At 48.3% G+C, this 22,688-nt stretch overlaps 1 protein-coding gene across 1 annotated transcript in view; it reads right to left on the bottom strand.

The window, feature by feature from the left end:
* TENM4 (teneurin transmembrane protein 4) overlaps positions 1-22,688 on the bottom strand; it is a 2,614,938-nt gene that overhangs the window by 471,462 nt on the left and 2,120,788 nt on the right. The window contains exon 12 of the mRNA XM_064492755.1: positions 21,086-21,187. Within this exon, the coding sequence (XP_064348825.1) occupies positions 21,086-21,095 (10 nt within the window). The 5' untranslated portion in view covers positions 21,096-21,187. The remainder of the gene's footprint in view (positions 1-21,085; positions 21,188-22,688) is intronic.

The raw sequence follows: 22,688 nt of genomic DNA on the forward strand, positions 1-22,688 counted from the left end.
CTCAGCTTCCGCCTCCTCCCTGCTCAAATGGGTGATGGTACGGAGAAGACCATCCCCAGACTGCTTAGACAGACACGAACGTGCTCTTGGTAAAGTGAGGTTAGTCGGTGGGAACTGACTCAATCCATCTCCAGCCACATTCTTCCCTCCTGGAGGAACCACTGCCACCCCATTTTCTAGCCACATGTCCATGCATTTAATTGACAAGTACACCCTGAGCACCTACTTCATGTCAGGCACTGGGCAGGATGCCGGGAAGGTGGTGGGTGGGTGGTGGTACCGTCCTGCCCTCGAGGAGCTGCCATTCTGAGCAAGGGGCTGAGAGTGGGAACTTAAGAAGGAGCATGGTGTGGGGACAAAGAGAGGAAAGCATGGTCAGGATGAGAGCAGAGAAACAGGCAGTGGTCAGATACTCATGATACAAAAATACCCATGGAAAGGCAGAATTACATGGCCTTGGCCAGGAACATGGCTGCCAGAGCTGAAGTGCCAGGGTTCAGATTTTGCCTCGGCCACTTACAAGCTCTGTGACTTCAGGCTACGTACTTAATCTCTCTGTGCTCCAGAGTCCCCGTCTCCAAATTGGAGACAAAGCTAGTGCTTCTTACTTCCAAGGTTTTTTGTGAAGATTCAATTAGTTAGTTCATGCAAACCACTCAGCAGTGTCTGGAGCACATTAGGTAGTATATCAACATTTGCTATCATTATTATAATGGCTGTGGTTCAGCCTCCTCACCTACAAAGTAGGATAACACATCTAACTCAGAAAGCTTTTGTGAAGATTAAATGAGAAAGTAGAGGGGGAATCCTTACGACACTACCTGATAACACGGTAAACAGGCAATTCAAGATCACCATCAACGTTTCCATAGTTAAGCATCATGTTTTCTGGGCAGAGAATACTCCACATCTTGGAGCCAACTCGCAAACAGCCAACGATCCAGAAGTGGGAGGGGCTTTCTCAGGGTTAGTGCCCTTCCACCCGGAATGCAAGCCCGGCGCTGGACAGCGCCCTCTGCAGGGTGGCTGGAAGAGGTGCCTTTCCAGGCTAAGAGTCTGTGATGCTGTCTCTAATCTCTAGCAATTCCTGCCCATCTTTAAACATGTTCACAAACCCGTCCTCGAGGCTTTGTCCCAGACAGTAATCCTTTCCTTCCTGTTTTCTTGCCATGGCAAAGAGACAGCAAATCCAGACATCTCCTGCCCCAGGAGCTGACAACGCTTATAAAGAGCATGTCATTCAAGGGCGTAAAGTGGTCCCCTCGGGTTGGCACCCCAGCCTTCTCCACCCTCCCAGCAGAAGGGACACCAGTGGCCCTGCTGCACCCACCAAAGGCCCAGGGAGGCTAGTGGGCAACTTCCCAGGCAGCCACCTCTGAAGACAAGGACTGAGAACTAGCTAGGACTCACAGGGTCTCCAGAAGCAAGCGGTCGCTCCTCTCCCCTCTCTCTCTGGGTGCAGTTCATTGGCGCCCTCTAAAAATAGCAGTGGTTATTCAGGGAAATACACCGTGCTCTGTCTCTGGGGATGCCAGCACAGGCCTCTTTCAAAAATAGAACCCCAATCAGGTACGATTCTTAACTCCTTGTCTCTTCCCACCAGTCCCAGAAAAAGTCCTTCAGATGGATCCAGAGACAGGCCAGCGGCCCCGCCCCAGATGCTAGGGATAGTCTGAGCTGGGGTTCTCACGAGCTTGTCTCCTTCCAAATCCCTTGTTTCCGCTTTAAAAAATCCATTTTCTCTTGATTGTAAAAGTAATATAGATTTATTCTAGGTATTATGGAAAACATTAAAAGGTAATCTCGCCATCCAGAAATAATCATTGACATTAGTCTGTTTTCCTCTCTCCTACATTCTCTGTGACTCTCACACACGCACTCACTCACACACACACATTTATTTATAGAACCGGTATAGTGCATCTTACGTCTTTTCCTCACTGAATGTCACATCAAAGGTATTTTCCTATATCACTAAGTATTCTCCAGCATGAGTTCTTAATGTGAGTATAATATGGAGGTTAAGTACACAGGTTCTGCTTCAGAAAGATCTGGGTTCAAGTCCCGACTCTGTCACTTACAGGTTTTATGGCTGTGGGCAGCTACTTGAACTCGGTACGCCTCAGTTTTCACATTTACGAAATGGGGTAATAATAGTACCCATCTCAGTACTGTTAGGAAGGTAAAGGGTGGGATTTGCTTCGTAACTGCTCAGTAGATGCTTATAATAATAACCCCACCCCTGACAACAAGCTCTCTTGAACTATCATTGAGTTCATGATTCTGTGTTGATGGATATTTAGCTTGTTTCTAAAGCCCGTGTTCTCCCACCTCTCCTTCCATCTCGGGGAAGTTCTGGAGTTCATGGAGGGGCTATGATGGTGGCGTTCTGGTTACAAACCTTGCAGATGAGGAACAGATCAGCTGGTGGATCGTGGGTGGGGGATGTGGGGGGAGGGGAAAGCTAGCAAAGGCTTAATCATGTGATCTCCCCAGGAGCCCTGCTTCTTGACTCCCCCACCAAACCTCACAAACTCTGGGATGATGGGCAGCGCCGGGCTCCCTCCACACTCTCCCTCGCCTGGGTGAGTCAGGGCCCCACACCGCCAGCCTAAAGCGGTGCCTGGACAAGGGGTTGCTTGCTCTGATTCTCAGCCAGATTCCATCCTGATCACCTTTCTCCTCCAAATCCAGTGCCCTAGGAAGTTGAAATATCTTTTTTCCCCATTTGAATCCTTTCATTGTGCCTAGAAGTAATACCAGCTGGGCCCTGATAAAGAGAACAAGGCTCAGAAAGGTTAGGTGACTTCTTTGTGGTCACACAGCTAGTCATTAATCAAGCCTCAATGAGAAATTTGTTATGGGCTGAACTGTGTCCTCCTCAAACTCATATGTTGAAGCTCTAGCCTCCAGCAAACCCAGAATGTGTCTGTATTTGGAGAGAGGGCCTTTAAAGAGGTAAAATGAGGTCATGTGGGTGGACCTTAATCCAATCTGACCGGAATAAGAAAGAAGGAGAGATTAGGACAACACAATCAGAGGGACAGCCAAATGAAGACACAGTGAGAAGGCAGCGATTCGTAAGCCAAGGAGAGAGACCTCAGAAGAAACCCAACCTGCTGGCACCTGGGTCATGGACCTCTAGCCTCTACAATTGTGAAAAAATAAACGTCTGTTGTTTAAAACACTCAGTCTGTGGTATTTTGTTACAGCAGCCCCAGCACATTAATACAAAGCTTAAAAACAAAACCCAAACTGAATAGTTTGTAAGGTTACAAAGTAATTTCATGTTTTTTGATTGTTTTGATTTTACCAGTGATCTTGGGAGGCAGAAAGAATATTTTAATCCCAGCATGGTTGGAAATGTAAAGTGCTTGGCCCGGTGCCTGGAAAGAGGAGATAAGTGGTTATTCTCACCTTCGAGCATTTGTACCTGCCGTGGATTCTAAGAGGAAGACTTATCAAGAGTGGGTGGAAGCCACAGGGAGAGAGGTTACAAATGCCATCTAAGGAAGGTCTGCCCAAGGCTGCAAGGGCCACCTCAGGAGGGAGGGCTCCCATCACAGGACACAGGACAGCAGAGGCAGGATGACTGGGTACCACCGGGTACCACACTGCAGAGCAGTACTCCTCACCATGATTTTAGAGCAACAGCAGCAGCATCACCTGGGAGCCTATCAGAAATGCAAATTCTGATGCTTTACCCAGACCTAATGATTCAGAAACTGGGATGAGGCTCAGCAATCTATTTTTTTTTACAAGCCCTCCAGGTCATTCTGGTGCACAGTGAAATCTGAGAACTCATGGGCTACAGGAGACTTAGGAATAGACAGGCAGACTGGAAAGGATGAGATGGCCTTTAACAACCCTTCAGAGCCAAAGATACCAAGATTCAGGAGGACACTGACCTCTCCCTTTCCCCTTGTCTTTCAGAGGCCACGGCCACACAATTTCAGCTGACTTGTTTGACTTGTTTGAAGTTGGGAGAAAGCTGGCCAGACTCCCACGGCAGCTAGTGTCCCCTCAGGACATGCTATAGGAGCCCCATCAGTGCTGGAAATGGCTTTGGAGATTTAGTATCTGAACAAATCTGGTCCAGAGGGGGCAGGGGTCATCCAAGGTCACACATCAGAGTGATGCAGGCCAGGCCTTCTGGGTTTACTCTTCGTCACTGTGTGACCATGCTTGGGGTCCTAGAGGGATGTGGGCATCCGGCAAAACCACTGGAGGAAATTTTTATTTTCATCCCACTGCTCTCTGGCTCAGCTGGCACATGAATGCCTTGTAATTCCAGGCTGATCATTCTTGACAGAATGTTTCAAAGTCAAGGCCAGGCAGAAGAGGGCAAAGCTGTTGCTCCAGGCTCAAGCACAGCCTCTGAATTTTGTGCCTGTCAATGTAGTTTCTGTCCACATTGGAGGATTATCCTGCCTTGGAAATACCTCCACCCGGGGCATTACAAGTGACTCGTGCTCTGGTCGCCCCAGCACTCAGAGTCACCCAGGAGAGACGCTTGTCAGACCAGGTTTAATCAGTCCTGGTAGGAAGTATGCTCGAAGGACGGGCACTATTACGCTCCACATAGCTTTCTGACTTTATGGGAGAAGGCGATCCTGCAGAGGGTCTGTAGGAAGAAGCCGTCCTTCTAACTGCTTTGGCAGAACACATCACTAGGGCTCAAGGACACAAGTAACTCCAGAAACCGGACGTCAGATGACACACAGAAAATGATCTTGACGGGAAGACATCTGGGAAGTTTGGGCCTAGATACTTGCTAGCCTATAATCTTGTGGGTGGGGCTTCAAACTTGCATTTCTCACAGCAATGCTGATGCTGGTGGCCCAGAAACCACATTCTGAGAACCACAGGCAGAGTAACCTGCCTTGCTTTCCCCCTGGGGTTCTAGCACTGGCTCCTTTGGAAGACCCGTGTGCCAGGACAGGTTTGCCATCCGCGTGGTGTGCAGGGGCCTTATCTCTAAATCTCGGGTTTCCTGTCTATAACATGAGACTAACAACTACTGCCTGTAGCTCAGAGCGATGAGGCTCAAAGGGAGAAACCAGCAAGGCAAGAGTTCTAGACACTGTGAAGACCATTCAAATGCAAGGGGAAGCAAACACTTTGGGGGGGGGGGAGCACCTACCATGAGTCAGAAGTCAGGATATTGACATGAATTAAGCAGAATTCCCACCCTTAGAGCACCCAGGGGTGCATGGGGAAGACAGATGAAGGAACCACTGATATAGCCGGTGCTGTAGCAGAGATCACAGTACGCTGAGAAGCAGGGATAAGGGACTAAGGGACAGGCATGTGGCTTGAGTTGGATTTTATCCTCAGGGCAAAGGGAAGCTTTTGTAGGGTTTAAAGGTGGAAAGCAGCCTGATCTTATTTGTTTTTTGGGAAGATTGTTGTGGGCTGGAGGACAGATCATCCACTGGGAGGGGCAAGGCCAGAAGCAGAGATGCAGGAAGACAGTGAGGAGGCTGCTGTGGGGGTGCAGGAGGGAGATCATGGAGAGAAGTGGACGCGTCTGGACCAGTCTGAGAGATTGGATGTGCAGACGAAGAAAGCAGCAGAATCAAGAGAGTGCCCAGGTTCCTGGTTCGCTGACTCAGGGTGGGGACTGGAGGAGTGGGTTGGGGTGGAGCTGATGAGCCTCTGCCTCCTGGCTGTGTCACGGCCATGAACAGACACCCTGTGCCAGGAGCCACTGCCACTCTGGCTGCCAGGTCTCCCCCACAGTGAGGAACTTTGCCTCATCCTCCCTCCCCACGCCCTGGCATTACTGTTCTCTGCTGCTCTGACATGCAGCTGTGTCCTTCCCTTCCACAGAGTCAGCACAGAAATGAACAACAGTAGCAATCAGTAAGCAATCATCTTTTCCCTTCTTTTCTTATACAATGCCTGGGTGTGCAGATAATGTTTGTGATTGTTGCAAAAATGATGGAATGAAAATTGGGGCTCCTGCCAAAGAAAAGGAAGGAAAAACCAATTTAAATAAACTCAAATGGTTCAGATCCAATTTGAGTCTTCCTAAACTGGGGCCTGCTAAGGTTCTCTGCCCTTCTGCCCTGCCTAGGGTGGGCAATGGCCTTGTGAGACCCTGCCAGGGCAGGACAGCACACAGCAGTGACCTCTGAAGGCTCTGGGAGTTGGTCCTACAGGGGGACTGTTCTAGCATCTGCTCTGAGCTCTGGGCATTAACAATGGGCAGCTCTCTGGACCTTTCACTCCCAGCTTAGCTCCCAGACAATGGAGACAGAGGACTAGAGGAAGACAGCAGACTGGAGGAGACCTGCAATGATAAGCTATCTCTATTGCTTTGTTCCAAGGAGAGCTGGCTGCATCCCTGACTCTGCTAAGGGCTTTACAAGCCTTTTGCTTTATTTAATCCTCCCTCACAACTGTCCTGGACAGTGGGTATGATTAATCCCATTTTACAGAGAAAGGAAATGGAGGGAAAAATTAATTATTGTCTCAGAGCTAGGAGACAACAAAACTGGGATTCTAGCCCTGACTGCTTGATTCAAAAGCCCATGATTGTGAAATGAGATAATCAAAAAGACAGATAATAATAAGTGTTGACGAGGGTGTGGAGAAATTGGGACTCTCACATATTGCTAGTGGGAACATAAAATGCTACAGGCACTTGGAAACAGTCTGGCAGCTCCTTAAATGGTTACATGTAGATTTACCATATGATCTAAGAATTCCTTACCTAGGTATACACCCAAGAGAAAGAAAAACGTAGATCCACAAAGAAATTTGTATATGAGTGCTCATAGCAGCATGATTCATAATAGTAAAAAAGTGAAAAGCAACCCAAATGTCTATTGACTGATGAATTGATAAATAAACTGTGGTATAGCCATACAATGGAATTCATTCAACAATAAAAAGAAATGAAGTACTTTTTGTGTGTGCACAAAGTACACACTAAAACATTATGCTGAGTGCAAGAAGCGAGTTACAAAAGAGCCCAGATTGGATGATTACATTTACATGAAACGTTTAGAACAGGAAAATCCACAGAGACAGAGAGTAGATGAGCGGTTGCTTAGGGCGGGGGGTTCAGGAGAAATCTGGAGTGACTGTAGTAGGTATGGGTATTTGGGGGAGGAGGCGGAGATAAAAATGTTCTAAAATTGATGTTGGTGATGGTTGCACAACTCTGTGCATATACTAAAAATTATTGAATCATATACTTTAAATGGGTGAATTGTCTAAACAAGGATATTATTTTTTTAAAGCCCATAACTAAATATTTAAGAAGGATGAAAAAGAAAAGAACCATGATCCTTCTGAGTAAGAGCATCTAGAATTATTATTATTTTTTTCATTCATTCAACAAACCTTAAGCCCCTATTTTAAGTTAGGCACATATATCTGGGAACATGTGTCTAGAAGCTCCTGGTCTGGGTGGAAGAGATAGGATGTGGGCACCGATAATCATGATTCATGGAAGAAGAAGCCAAGGGAATTTAAACGGGAGGATCCTATTTCACACCCACTGGGTTGGCAAAAATTAAAAAGTCTGACATTATCACACTGGCAAAGATGCACAGCCCCAAATGTTCTGATACACTGTCTGAGGCAGAGTAAATAGATATAACTTGGAAACAAGTTTGGCACTGTTTAGTAGAACTAAAGATACACATGCCCTTTGACCCAGCCATTCAAGTAGAACTAAGGATGCACATGCCCTGTGACTCAGACATTCCATGTGCCCTGAGGGTATCACCTGGATAAACTCCTGCACATGGCTCAGCAGGACATGAACAAGTAGGTCCATTGCAGCAAAATTTATACCAGAAGACTGGGGATAGTCACGTCCATCAATGAGAGAAATAGCATAATAAACTCTGCTATAGTCACCCAGTGGGCTATACACAGTAGGTAAATTCAAACCAAATAAATGTATACAAAGTTTAAAAATATACCAAACAATACTACATTACTTATTCCTACATACATATGTAGTAAAAGTCTAAAAACAGGTGTGGAAATGAGCAGTTCTAAATTCTGGATACTCGCTGCTTCTCAGGAAGGAGAGGAATGAGAATGGGGTGCACACTGGGGTCTTCAACTGTATCTCTACTATTTCTTTTTAGAACTGATTTGCAAAATCTTTTATTTTTTTAAGTGAAACTTTTATTGAGGTAATTGCAGATTCACAAGCAGTTGTAAGAAACAGTACAGAGATCCCTTATATATGTTGCCCAGTTTCCACAATGGTAACATTTTGCAAAGGCACTAACGTACTGTCACAGCCAGGAGACTGATATTGATACAATCCACCAGTCTCATTCAGATTTCCCCAGTGTTACTTGTATTCATGTGTGTGTGTGCAGAGGGGTGTATCCACCGTCACAGTCAGGACACTAAGAGAGCTCCTTCGCTGCAAGGATCTCTGTGTTGCTCCTCCACAAGCCCCGCCCCTCCCCTCCGACACCTCGCCCTGTTCCTAAACCCTGTCAACCACCAGCCTGACCTCCACTTTCAAATTTCGGTCACTTTGAAAATGTTCTATCAATGGGATCATATAGTATGTAATGATTTGGGATTGGCTTTTTTTTTTTTTTTTTTTTTGGCACAGCGTGATTCCCTAGAAACCCAACCAAGTCGCTGCAGGTGTCACTAGCCCCTTCCTTTCCACAACGTGTTTCACCCTTCACTTTGTGAAGGACGTCTGGACTCATCCCAGTGTATGGCTATGACAATGCCTATAGTGTTTTTGTTTGTTTTTTAATTTAAAAAATTTTTTGTATCATTTTATTTATATTTTTTTAATTAAAGTATAATTGATTTACAATGTTGTGTTAGTTCCTGGTGTCCAGCACAGTGATTCATATATATATATATATATTTTTTTTTTCATATTCTTTTTCATTATAGGCCATTACAAGGTACTGGATATAGTTCCCTGTGCTATACAGTAGGACCTTGTAGTTTATCTATTTTCTATATAGTAATATCCCTGTAATGTTTAATTCTTCAATTGGGAGGTAGTTATTTGGATTTTCACTATACTATTTATTCTACTTTTTGATGCAAAGAATATTTGAAAGAAGGGAAGAGAGGAAGAAAGAGATACTACTAATGCTGGCCCAGCCTTGTGCAGAAGAGAGGGCAGCCCAGAGGGCAGGGCTCAGGGGGACGACTGGGGCCAAGGCTCTGGGTCCCCCGCAGACCTAGTGTTCAGAAAGTGGGACCTGGACACCTACCTGCTCTGAGGTCCTAAGCCTCACATGGACACAAGGAAGCCTGTCCACGTCCTTCACTCTCTGGGCCAAGTGTCTAGAGAAATCCCCTCTCTGGTCACAGAGCCCCTTCCCTGGCCCTAGTGAGCAGCTGGGCTGCCCCCACATGGGAAAATCACACAAAGAGCAGAAGAAGTGGTGGTAGTGCTCAAGGGAGACAGAATGAAGTCCGGTATCTCCTGGAGGCCCTTGAGAAAAATCCAGAATTGCAGCAAAGTGGCTGCCTGAACAGTGAACAGTGTTGGACTAGAGAAAGCCAGCTGGAAGGAACAGGAAACGCTGGGAACTTTCCTCTCACTTGAGGTTAAAGCTGTTTGGGGATTCTCTTTCAGTGGGTGGATAATGAGGCCCTGATCCTATCTGTTACTGCCAGGTGCAGGGAGACAGGTGTAGCCCTGGCTTCCTGATGCCGCCTACACCCCTGCCCAGGGAGCTTGTACCTGCTTCCGAAATCCCTGTAAACACCAGTTATGACTTTCTTAGTCTTGGGCAGAAGGTGGGGCAGTGACAGATTCATGCAGCAAACATCCCCAGGGGGCTGTCAGGTGCTCAGGCACCCTGCCCTCAGGAGGCCCCAGCTAGGACACCCAGAAATGACCCCTGTCCCCAGAGAACTCCAACATGCTGAGAAGCCCACTGGGGCTCTGTGGCTGCTCACCATGGGGGAGAGGCTGGATCAAGACTCCTGCCTAGGTCAGAGCGAGCTGCCACAGAGCTCCCCTTCCAGGTGGGCCTGGGTGAGTGAGGAGGGCTCTGACAGGCTCAAAGTATCCAAAGGGCTCCCCAGTCCATGGAAAGAACATGTGCAAAGGCCCAGGGGCTACAAAGTACTCTGATTACAGCTACTACCACTGCTGCTAATAATAATATCACAACTCACACTGACTGAGGACTCTCCAGGCCAGGTGCTGTGCCAACAGCTTTATGTGTAACATCTCACTTGATCCTAACAACCAACACAACAAATTACTACCGTGTCAGTTTTACACTTGGCGTTACAGAGGCACAGGTGACACACCTTGGAAGGAGGAGAGTCGGGATTTGAACCCAGAGTGCGAGTTCCTTGCTGTTTATGATAAACTCTTCTGAGAAAAGGGACACTCCAGGGCCCTCTAGGATGAGAAGTCTGGGATTCGTCTGGAGGACAAGGGGAAGCCAGAGCGAATCACTAAGGAGAAAGGGTTACAAGCAGACCTCTGTTTTGGGGATGCTATCTGGGAGGCCTCCCTAAGCTTCCTCCTCTACACCTCTGAAGGCTCAACTCCTTGCTTTTATTGCTTGTGTGGTGAGCCTTTTCCCTATTTTGCATGTTAGTTTGTTGGCAAGATAATAGTAAGCTTGTTTTGGACAATAAGGCAACACCTCTTTCTGTAATTTCAGGCATCTGGTGAGGATGCTAAACCAGCACAAGAAGCATCCTCTCTCCAGAGGGTTCCAGACCCACCAAACCCACATCCACTCCGTCTCCCCACTCTAAGCCTCCACTAGGCATGGCTGGATCAGAACACACCCCACAGCCTCCAAGATGACACACAAGCACAGTGAAACCCCCGGTCAGTATTTTTCCAAACCTGGATGCTGTGCTCCTATTTTGCCCACTGCTCTGCGCCCAGTGTCTGTCCAGGGCTTCTTTCCATCTCTGAGACATCCCCACACGACAGAGGGGAAGGTCGCAGCCTTTGTGATTAGTGGGTTCCAGTTCAAGCCCTTGCTCTGCCACTTACCACCTGCTTGAGCTGCAGGTTTCCTCCTCTGTGGGGTTAGGTGGGAAGGAGGTTGGGTAAGGAGATGTCAGAGGTCCTCCAGCCTGGCCACCCCTTCAGGAGAACCCAGAGTGCCCATGGCTGAGCATGCCCTCACCCCCCAGCAACCCCCACCGCTGCAAAGGCTATTGTACAGATGAACCACACAGACATACAGGATGATCCTGGCCAACCGCAACGTGCTTTACAGAGGGAGAGAATATCTCATTATTTCATAGCCTCGCTTATCTCCGGTACCTCCCAACTCCCTGTCTTTCTTGTGCATGTGTGTGTGTGTGTGTTTCCTTAGGTGGCGGGGAGGAGAGTGAGAAGAGGGGAGCCCAGGGCTGGAGAAGCTGGGGGAGATGTGGAGAATTTCTCCAGACCACGTTTGGATTTGCTCGGCCCATGTCCTGACATGTTCTGAGCAGAGATAATGAACCCGCTCAGACACTGTTCATCAGTGCGGAAGACAAGCCTTATGGGGAAACAGAGCAGGTGCCAGGAGGAAGGCCCCTCTGCCTGGCTCCTTGGGGCACAGCCCCGCTCCCTGCTTTGCAGGCTTGGTCTGTGTGTCAGTGATGGGGAGGCGGCCACACTCCAGTCACACCTGACGTGGACAGGCCTTGACGGGAATCGGGGTAGCGGAGGTGCTGGGAAGATGGGGGGAGGGGGGAGGGGGAGCAACCAGGCCCACTGCTGGAAAGGAAGCTCTCCCTCCCTTCCTCCTGCCAAGCCCTGGTTTCCAGAAGTGCACCAGCCTCTGGCCATGTCCTCTGGAAGATCCAGTAACGGCCGAGTGGCCATGAGCCCAGGGTTGGAAGTCGAGCGGGTGAGTGGCTGCTGGCTCTAGCTCTGCAACTCAGTTGTCTGGGGCAACGTGCTACTTCTCAGCCTCAGTTTCCTCATCTATAAAAGGGGGATGATGAGGAGGAGGATGACGAAGAAGAAAATAGTAGTTGAGTTGCTGTGAGGGTTAAGTGAGATAAAGCAGTAAAACACGCAGTGCATTATTTAATAATGATGCTAGTTATCATTACTGGGGGGAGGGGAGAAAGTTACTTACTCATTCAACATATTTGGAATGAGGGCCTGTTATGTGCCAGGCATTATTCAGGTAACTACTCTCCGCAGGCCCTCGCTGGGGCACTGATGAGGGTGCCGACAGAGAATGCAGACAGAATCTCGGGGTAACCAAGAAGGGCCCTCCAACCTCCCCAGACTTCTCCTGCTGTTCTTCCTCCGTCTTTCCATGGATTACTCCCTTCTCCTCACACCCCACCTGGCCAGTCCTGGGTCAACAGTTTCTTCCCAAAATGGTGATACAGAAGTCAGGAGCTCGAGCTGAGCCCCCAAAGTAACCAACACCCACCCCGGGGAAAACCTCAGACTCTCTCCCTGAAAAGATAATCACCCGTAAGCTCTAACTCCACCTGGATATCTCAGCGTCCTTGATATTATTTGGCTCCAAACTGGTTGAATATTAATTGTGTCTCTGAAGGAAGAACCAGGAAACGTTGTCTTTGATAACTCATGTGGATCACGGACCCCTCTCTTAGATAATTCCAAGAGCTTGTGGGACACTGCACATTCACGTGGTCCCAGAGTGGGGGTTCTCCAGTGCAGGCTGTTCATGGCCTGCAGTTAAGAAAACTCCCTCAACGCGTCTCATCTGCTCTGGGCCCTCTCTTGAACCCATGTGTGTGTGGCTGGATGGTGGCAGGGAACTCACGCTGAGTAACATTTATTATGAGTACCTACTAAGTGCCAGGAGACTGACGTGTATAATTTCATTCAATCCTCTGGACAACCTTGTGAGGGGAGCTGTTCTTATCCCATTTTGCAGATAAGGAAACTGAGGCACACAGAGAGCTATTAATTTGTCCAAGATTATACAGTTTGTTATATGATGCTGCTGACTTTAGACAGGTGTATCTGGCTCCAACGCTACTGCTGATTCAGTTACACCAGTGGTTCTCGGTGTTTTTTTCATTATAATCCTTTCCACCAAACTCCCACCCCACTCCCCCACCCCAGCTGCTAAAGAGACTTTACAAACATTTTTTTCCCTCCAGATCTCCCCTACTTCCTATGAAGTTTTAATATCACACATATACTGTAGGTCTGTTTATGTACTGGACTCTTTGGAGGCCACAAACCATTGTAATAACTAAGATTTTTTTTCACCTCTAACCCCCCAGAACCAGTTTTGTCCCCTTGGGGATGATGGTACCCCTGTTAAGGATGCATAAGCTACACCGGTGATTCTCAAAGTGTTGGCCCCCGAGTGGACAAGAGCACTGTCTACCCACAAACCAAGACTGAGAAGGAAAATCAGCTGGACCATCTCGTCTCAAGCGGAGCATTCGTTTTCTTTTGAGGGACTGGTGAGTCCTGGCCTTTTGTTCCCAGATTTGTTATCTGTTCCTTAGATTTTAGATTCACTTGCCACTTCCTGTGACAGCCTGCCTAGACATCTCTACCTGAGGCTTGGAGAGCCCCCTTCCACCTACAGTCTCATTATACCAAAGTGGTGATCAGACTCAGTGGTCACTGTCCATGTAAATGGCCCCGTACACAGGAGGAAGGACTGTGGCTGATCCGCCTGCCTCCCAAGGCTAACAGGGGTGCAGCATGGAGCAGGCGCTCAGTAAATGTGGAGAGAGTAAACCGACGGGCAAATGAATGTAAGCTTGTCATGCTCCCTCGGCTGCGCTTGGCTAAAGCTCCAGCAAGGACCACGTCGGGGACAGCTGGATCACCCCAAAACCATGCAGGTCAGCCCTCAGGATGTGGCACCTTCCAGACACCTGTCACAAAACCAGAGTTTTCATTCGACAACATCTATAGGTAATGGACTTGGTCAAGGGCTCTGTGGGGCTGGGATGAGCACAGGGTGACATCTATGACGAGTGCGTGATGGAGAGGACACTGAGAGATGAGCTTGGCCTGTGACAGGGAAACTGCCCCTCGGATGTCTTGGCATCTTTGTGGACTCTGGAGCAAAAATACAATAAACCTGCAGCAACCAGGGAAACCCTAGCTGCTGAGCCCATGTTCACACCAAAAAAAAGACGGTGATGACCAATTTCAACACCTACCCGGCAATATGGCTGCCTGCTCACGCTAAGGAATTCCCCTAATGCAGGACACGGGAAAATATCAGGTTAGACTAACACACAAACAATTAAAAAAATAGAGTTTACCTGTCAAGAAACAGAAGAAAATCCTCAGAGGTCAAAATGACCACAAAAATCCCAAGAGGTTCCCAAGCACTGAGTAGGGGGCAGTACTGGGGTATCTGCCACTCCCTGACAGCCCGGAACTTTTAGTGTTAAAGGGCCAAGGACAGAAGCAAGGTCAAACTCCTTCAAAAGGTAGAAGTCAGACTGAGACCTCACTTAAGGCTAGGACTTAAAAAGGAGGCATTTACGCCTTAGTGAATAGGTGAATCAGAAAAATGAAATCCCACCCCACTGAAGGAGCCGGTGAGCAAATGTGGCCGTGGGGCTGGGTGAAGGGAAATGAGGAAAATGTAAAATTCTCCTCTGAAAGTGCCCAGTCACAAAACGGTCCCCACCTGGGGCTGGCCCCTGGCTGCCTATTACCTTGTGGCTGGAAAAAATACCTTAAGTCCAAGCTGAGCATTGAATTCAAAGCGACCCCAAGTTGGTGGTTCCTCCAGGCAGAAGCAAATGCAGATCCTTTCTGGAGCACCACATTGTCAGCTCAAGCCTCAAAGAAGCCTCACAGAGTTTTAACAATCACGCACCCATGATCTGAAAAATCACTGAACACGTGAGGAAGTAAGCCACTGCAAGCAAGAGGCAGCAAAAATAGTGAACAAAAGAATCAGAGCTATACTACAGGTGCTGAAATGACCAGATTCAGAAAATAAAATAAATAGGTATAGCACTAAAGAAATATGTAAGGATAGTCAAAGGAGAAACAAAGAATAGATTCTCAAAAATGTTAAAACAGGTCGAAAGATAACCAACTAAAACTTTGAGAAATAAGACTGATGCATGGGCTTCTTCAGGCTGTTCTAAATACAGCATGCAGTATCAGAATAAACCTTGGCATGGGAATCAGAAAACTAAAATGCTGTGTGTCTCAGGCCAGTCACTGCCTGTCTCTGGGCCTCAGTGTCCTCATCTGCAAATTAAAATGTGGAACTAGGTCACCTCATAAGTCTAACTCTGCCAATTAATATTCTATAATAGAGCAGATCACAGCTTTGAGGCACCTGTTTTCTTGGGCTACCCCTAATGGTAAGCATCTTACATGATGTTAAATCCTTACAGTAGCCCACTGACTCTTATTATAACCATTTAATGTAGCAGGAAACTGAAGCAGAGATTATGTAACTTACTCAGAGCCCAGAGCTGGTGAGCCAGCCTTGGACTCCATCGGTCTGATTCTGGAGTCCGCTCTCTTCCACTCTTTACCCTTCTAACATGCCTGACTCCTGACCCTGGAATTCCACCTCCAGCATTCCCTGACCTACCAGGGGTCTCCCACAGCAAGGGGGCAGCTCACTGGCTAGCACAGGCTGTTCACAGCAACCAGGATACCAATTCCAGTGGTTTGGCAAGAACATCGTGGTGTTAATTACCAATAACCAAATATTATGAAGTCCATCCTGTGAGCAAGGCTTGTGCTTACTGTCGACAAGAGGGATTTATGACAGAGCAGCCAACGGTGACAGATGGCTGGGGCTGACCTTCTGGACACCCACTTTTGGAAAACGTTTCATTCTGAAAGCACTTCTCTGTGCCTTGATTTACTCACGTCACTTGTGCACTGGGGATGGTGACAGAACCTGAGATTCCCGGGGTATGGCTGGGATTCAGCGAGCTGATACAAGCCAGGCGTGTTGTGAGCACGCCGGAAACAATAGTTCTCCCTGCCGTTGTTCTCCTTACTAATTTCAACCCGGTGGGAAGAAGCTGGGCTTGGCAGTGGATGACCCTGACTCAATTCCAGCCTCCCCCACTTCCCAGCTGTGTGACTTAAAGTCAGTGACCCTTTCTGAGGCTCCATGGCCCCATCTGTGAATCAGAAATAACAATGCTTACCTCACGGGTAGTTGTGAGGGTTAAATGGACTGTGAAATGCCTAGCGCCGTGGTTGACATATAATAGGCACTCAACAAATGTCTGTTCTCACCCCTCGAATGTTTTCTGCACACTCAGCTTCTCCACCAGGGTTAGACTCCAAAGAGGCAAAGGATTCTGTACTTAGATGTCAACTCGCTGTTCTTTCCCACGTAGGGAGCTTTCACAAAAGCAGTAGGGGGGTGGGGAAGATGTCTAAAAGCATCCATTTCATAGCTGGTAAGTCAAGGCAATATAGTGATTCCTGCATCCTAGGAAAAGGGCCTTCAGGCCAGGACCTCCGCTGCTTTGGCTAAACTGGCCCCTGACATGTGCAGCTAAAGATGTGGTTAGTAACAGGAAGCAAGCCCTACCTTTATGAGGATCTGTTATTGAATCCACCAAGGGTAAAGACACTGCCCTTCCCGTTTGGAAATAAACCTCATAAATGGCTCTGTGATCATTCTGCATACCCAGGACCGTTAGCAGCACCACTCTGAGGATGGGGGACAGGTAAATAGGGATTACATTAAAGGGGTTGCAGAAGGGCAGTGACATCCGCAGCAGTGGCTGCATCATTCCACGAACCCTGATCTCGGCAGGCCTCGGGGAAGGGCAGAAGTCCACCCTTGGCTTCCATGGCTGGCCGCTTATCACATCCCAGAGCAGCAGAGGAGGCTGTCTAGAAATGCTTCCCTCCCAAGGATTTTTCTTTTGAACAAATAGGATTTGGGTTTCCAGCTCCATCTGCGACAACTTTTGGACTTGATCTTAGGTCACCTGATCCTTCCTTCTCCTCCTAAGACCATTTCTATGTTCGCTTGGTCCAGGAGTGTTGATTAAGCAGATATTGGATCCTGAAAGAGGATGGTGGCACAGTAGGGTGGTGGGCGTTCCAGGTACTTGGAATGAAGACGAAGGTGCAAACTCGAGGAGGGAAAAGGAACCTCAGAGGATAGACAGATGGTCTGGACAGAAAGAGCCTGAAACCAGCACCAGGGTGTCGATGGCACAGAGGCACTGCTTGGATGGCTGAACCTCACAAGGGGAAGCAGGGTGCCCCTCCGGGACCAGAGCCAGCATTTTCTCCCCAGCTGGGGGACAGTGCGGCATTCCCAAAGGATGAGTCAAACAGACCTGGCTTCAAACCCCAGCTCCACCAGGCACTAGGACATATGCTCCCTGAGCAGGATTCTCCTCTGTGTCTCAGTTTAATTGCTAGAAAATGGGGATATCTCTAACCTGCAGCGCCAAAAACACATAGGTTTCCATAATGAGAATAAAACATGTGCCCAGCACAGGAACTAACCCACAGTAAGACTTCAGTCACTGTTCGTAGATCTTTGCTTCAACGCCATAAAGGGCTCCATGTGTGACAACACATTTTTAGCCTCATAAGCTTTTATGTGCCTTACACAAGAACCAGGGTGTTCCAATCAGGATTATTTCTCTAATCTGACCCTGAGCAAAATAATGGATCTGTCCCAAGCCCTCTGACCTCCCCGGTCCCCATGCCAACCAGAATGGATGGTTCCCGCATGGCCTGACTACTCAGCAGTCTCTGAGTCACTCATAACTCTAGCTGACAGTTACTATCTCAACTGTGGCCATGTCTTCTATGAAAAATAAGCAATATAGAAGTGGGGATTATTGCCCGTCTGCTGTGTGCAGGGGAGCCACCATGGTAGACTCCAAACGGGTGGAACCAAGAAGCATAACTGGTGTTCCAGTTCACACTCCAAGAGCTAGAAAGTGTATTTGAAAGACGTGATAGAAACGCATTTTAAAAAGGCACTACATAGCAGTAAACATTCTAGATCAAACAAATGCGGCCAAGCCCGGGTGGAGGAGTGGGAAAAACAATCGTGGGCTTTAGAAGCAGAATGACTTGTGTCTGAGTCCCAGCTCTGCCATTTACTAGTAGGTATCCTGGGGCAGGGGGTGACGGATGCCTCAGTTTATTCATCTGTAAAAGGGGAAAGTACCACCTGACGGCTGTGATGATTGGAAAACATGGTGAATGCCTGGCACCCAGTGAGCACTCAGTTAGCTGTTAGCTTCCTTCCTCCTTCTTTTCCTCCCTTCCCCTTCTCTTGTAGATCACTGACATGACTTTATTTGCTAGTGAATTTGAATGAGTACTGGATGACTTCTATCTGCCTGCTGGTGACTACAGTCCTCCGCACATATCAATCCGTATACCATCAAGTCAATGCTTGTGCCAAAACGTTCAGTGACTTCTCTTTTCTTAAACAAGAATAACAGAACATCCCAGCTCCTCTGCCTGGCATCCCAAGCCTCCTACCAGGAGGCCTCCACCTCCCAACATGGTTCTGCTGCAATGCCTACCCCAGGGGCACCCACCAGGGCTGGGCAGATGATTCACCCTGAGCTGGTATTTGTATATGCTGTGAGGAAGGGGTCTAACTTCATGCTTTGTATGTGAATCTCCAGTGGTCCCGGCACCCCTGGCTGAAGAGATGACTCTGTGTCTCTGAACCTCAATCATCTTATCTCTAAAATGAGCTTGAAAAAACCACTTTGCAGGGTCCTCTGAGCACTCAATGAGATAGAGAGAAAAAGCATGCTATGGAGAGTCCCTGGCACACAGCAGCCAGTCAATGCCTATAACTGAAGAAACGGACAATGCTCTAAGACACTGGCTGTTGTCATTACTGCATCTGGACCAGAGCTCTCCCATCCCTAAAGGTCTTCAGCATCCACAGCCCCACGTGCTTGTCACAAGAGCCTGTGCCACCCTCAGTACCGCGGTTTGCAATCCCCTTTCCCCAGAATGCCTTTTCTGGGTGGCTTTGATAATCTTCTCTTCTCCTTTTGCTTTTTCCCTTCATTACTTTCTACCTTAATTTTGTATTAAATGCTGTTGGTCTTAACTAATTAATCAATCATAATTGAGCTAGCCCACTCAAATGTTTTTTGGCAAGGTGGCGGGAAGGCATGAATGAACAAACAAGTCAATCAAAGGAAAGGCCCCTGAGCTGAAGTGATGTATGGGCCACCCCACACAGAGGTGTCAGAGGCAGGCCTGTGGGACACGACCTCCAGCCCAGTGCTCTCTCCACGCCCCCATTCCCCCTCCTACCCTGGAGAAAGCGCGATCCTTTTAAATCACAACTCCCTCCTCCATGGTATTTGCAACACCTCCCAATTTAGTTTTCGCTCTGAATTTCATTAGTGTCCCATTTGCCTTGTCTTCCTGATCTCCGAGGCAGGCGTTAAGCTGGAGGAGACTGGCTCGGCAACAAGGGCTCCTACCTCCTGACTTCAGGGGAGGGGACAGGCAGGGGCTGCAATTCCAGATGGTGTTCTTGTCACTCGGCTCAGGCACTGGGGGCTTAAAGATAGACGTCTGTGCTTGCCCTGGAAACCCCAGGGCTCACGGGGATGGATGCACCATGCCTGTGTGATGTGCTGCTGGGGCCGGGCCTTGCTGGGCAGGCAGAGTGAGTGAAGGAGGAGGGATTCAGTGGGAGAGGAATTGTAAGAACTGGCCCATGGGGTTGTTGGCAGTTCAATGAGATGCATAAATGAAGTACTTGGCACAATGCCTCAATAAGTGGGACCCCGTTTTACCTGTCCCTTTCTGTGAAAGGCAAAAAGTCTTAACAGGTGTCCTCAGAGAACCATCAGGTCTCTACTGCCAAGCATTTATCCCAGTTTGTAGTTATCACATTCTTCAGCCTGAGAGCACAGGCTACCTTTGTTTTTGTTTTGGTTCCCTGATCTATCCCCAGAGCCGAGCGTGGTGCTGGACCTCTTGCTAATATTCCATATGTCTTTGCTGAGTTGCTACATAAATGCCTGGATCAGAGGTTCTGGATGACCTAGACTCCGGTGCCCTTAAGCTGGGAGACCTCAGACAAGACAATTCATTTCTCTGAGGCTCAGTTTTCTTACCTGTCAAATGCAAATCATAATATCTACTGTGGCAGAAGCAGTGCTTGCCCATCAAATATCCACACTGCCCAGAGCCTTAGAAATCAGGCAGGACCCTGTGACTAGTCCTGGCCCGGGGTCTGTGTGTCACTTCTGGGCCAAAGCATTTAAGCTACACCTAAAATATGGCAGACTGTCCATCAGCCTGGGCCCTGAGTCACTAGGTGGGGCAGAGTCCTCCACCGACCTCAGTTAGAAATAACCCCTGGCTGTGTTAAGTCACTGAGATTCTGGAGTTCGTTTATCACTACAACGTAACTGAGCCCAGAAAGACTCAGACTTCTGCCCCACAAGACTGCCCAGAATATAAGAAAAAGTGCTGGCTTCACAGTAGGTTTTGGATAAAAGGCTCAGTCCCTGGGTCTGGGCTTTCTTCATGACGCAGACTCCATCTGTGTGCCTACCTTTCTCTCGGCTATATTCCTTCTCTAGCTTGAAACATCCTTCTGCTTTTCCTACCTGACCCACGTGTGCTCTGTTTTTGTCATTGCACAGACAGAGGAAGCAAAGCCTCCAGAGCCATTCTGGACAGCTGGACCCCAGACCACCTGTCCTCCGGGCAGCCGCCCACTCGCCTCCTACAACCTCATTCTCAACTCTGCCCCTCATCCCACTCCAACTCAGCTTTAAATGTAACTACCAAACTCTGGACCCTGTCCTTGGTCTCGTGCACCCCAGAATGACTCTGATGGCCACTGCAGCCTCTGTGGTCCTGGACCTGCATGGTGCTTCCCAGCTGCCAGCTCCTCCATCACAGCCTGGCCGGATGCCCGGCCCTTGCCTGCCATGTCCTCCCGCCATGCTGGCTGCTGGCTTGGCTCCCAGCAGCCGCCAGTCCTCCCACTGCATCTGCTCCCTGAAAAGGCCACCTCCATTCTGCCTTGACCTCCTCTGCTTCCCACGCAGCTTAGTAGCGAAAGCCTTCAACCAAACGTTATGCTTATTTGCAGATTCCAAGAAGGCACTTCTCATCAAGACCACAGGTTTGCAGTTGATGACGCAGAAAATCAGAGCAGACAAGGGGACTGACCTGGCTCCATGTCAGCACGTTCTGAAGAGTCAGCACTGTCCGTGGGCCCTGCAGCCCTCTCTCCAGGGCCATCGGATCCTGGAGGACGGGACTGGATCCTATCTGTTGAAGAAGAGAAGATAGACCCAATTAAGCGAGGTGGCAAGATGTCCTCAAGTTTCTCACAGGTCTCTCTGCCCAGCAGTCAGTGCAAATGCACGCCTGATCCCACGGCCATGAAGAGACGCGAGTGGGTCCCAAACACCCTGGGAATCCCACACAAACGCACTTTCTCTCTGCAATCTTTCTCTCTTCTCCCATCTAATCTGGTCTTGCCTGACAGCTGCTGTTCACATGCTTCCTCAAGCAGACCAAACCCCTCAAGGGCAGAGACTGCAGATCAGCACCCTTTACAACCCAGACAAAGGCAGCTTGGGGCAGAATAGACACTGAGTGTTTTGTGAAGAAGGATGGACTGCGTGCTGGGATGGGGGTGGGGAGGAGGTGAGGGGACAGGGCACGTGATGGGGCACCGGACCCTGCAATAGTCCTATCACTGATTCGCCAGGCCAATAAATGTGTCACCGCACTTCTTTGAACCTTAGTGTCCTGCCCTGTAGAATGGACCCATCTTCTCAGTGACTGACTGGATGGGAGTATTGGGAGTCACATGGGCAGGGTCCTTACACAAAAGGGCCACCTGCTTATCACTCTGCAACCTCTAGCAAATCACTCCCCCTCCTTGAGCTTCTGTCTGAAAGAGAGAAACTCTGAACTAGGTCACACATGAGGTCCTTTCTGCCCCTACAATTCAATGATGATGTTGGTTCATCTCAGCATCTCTGGTGCCCAAGGAGATATCTGTACACAATAAAGGTTGTGAAATGAATAAAAGAAATCCTGTCACTCAAAAGAAGAGTGTGGGAGAGGCTCAAAGGTTTCCAGCCATTTGCCTTCGGTCCTTGCTACAAGGGGAGCTGAGATTTGAACCCAGGTCCTCACAGACTCAAGGTCTATACACTTTCCCTGCATCAACCACCACCCTCACTCACTGAAAACACTACAAAACGCCTTTTTATATAAAAGGCACACTAGGCTAAATCAGGACAACGCATGAAGGATACATTTAGGCATCTGAGGTTAAAAGTCAGTTTGAGAAATTCCCAGAATTTTTGCCAAATACACCCCGAATATACGTAGGATCCTAACTAAGAAAACATTGTGTATTTATTATAAGGTGAGAAATTACTGGTAATCTCCATCAAAAACAAAATTCTCCTAAGTGGGAAATTTTGCTAGCTTCATCAGCATTTCCTGTTTCTGCATTGTAAATGCCTGTTTTTCTAAACAAAGAGTGACTGTATTAGGCAGGAACATTCACCAGGCTCTGCCCAAGTGCACAGTATCCTCTCCTTCGGAGGGTGGGTCAGGCTCCCAAACACCCCCAGATAGAAGACCTGATGGGTTGAAATGGAATCAACAGGACAAAGTTTGGAGGTAAACCTGCAAACGTCCTTATAAGTCATTCTCTATTCGCTAAAACAAAACATAGGCAGTACACTAGAAAGGATATGACTATGGTTTTATGGATCTCAGATGAGCAATACTGGTTATTGTGCCCTTA

Source organism: Camelus dromedarius, chromosome 12 (genome assembly GCF_036321535.1).
Source record: "Camelus dromedarius isolate mCamDro1 chromosome 12, mCamDro1.pat, whole genome shotgun sequence".
Lineage (NCBI taxonomy): Eukaryota > Metazoa > Chordata > Mammalia > Artiodactyla > Camelidae > Camelus > Camelus dromedarius.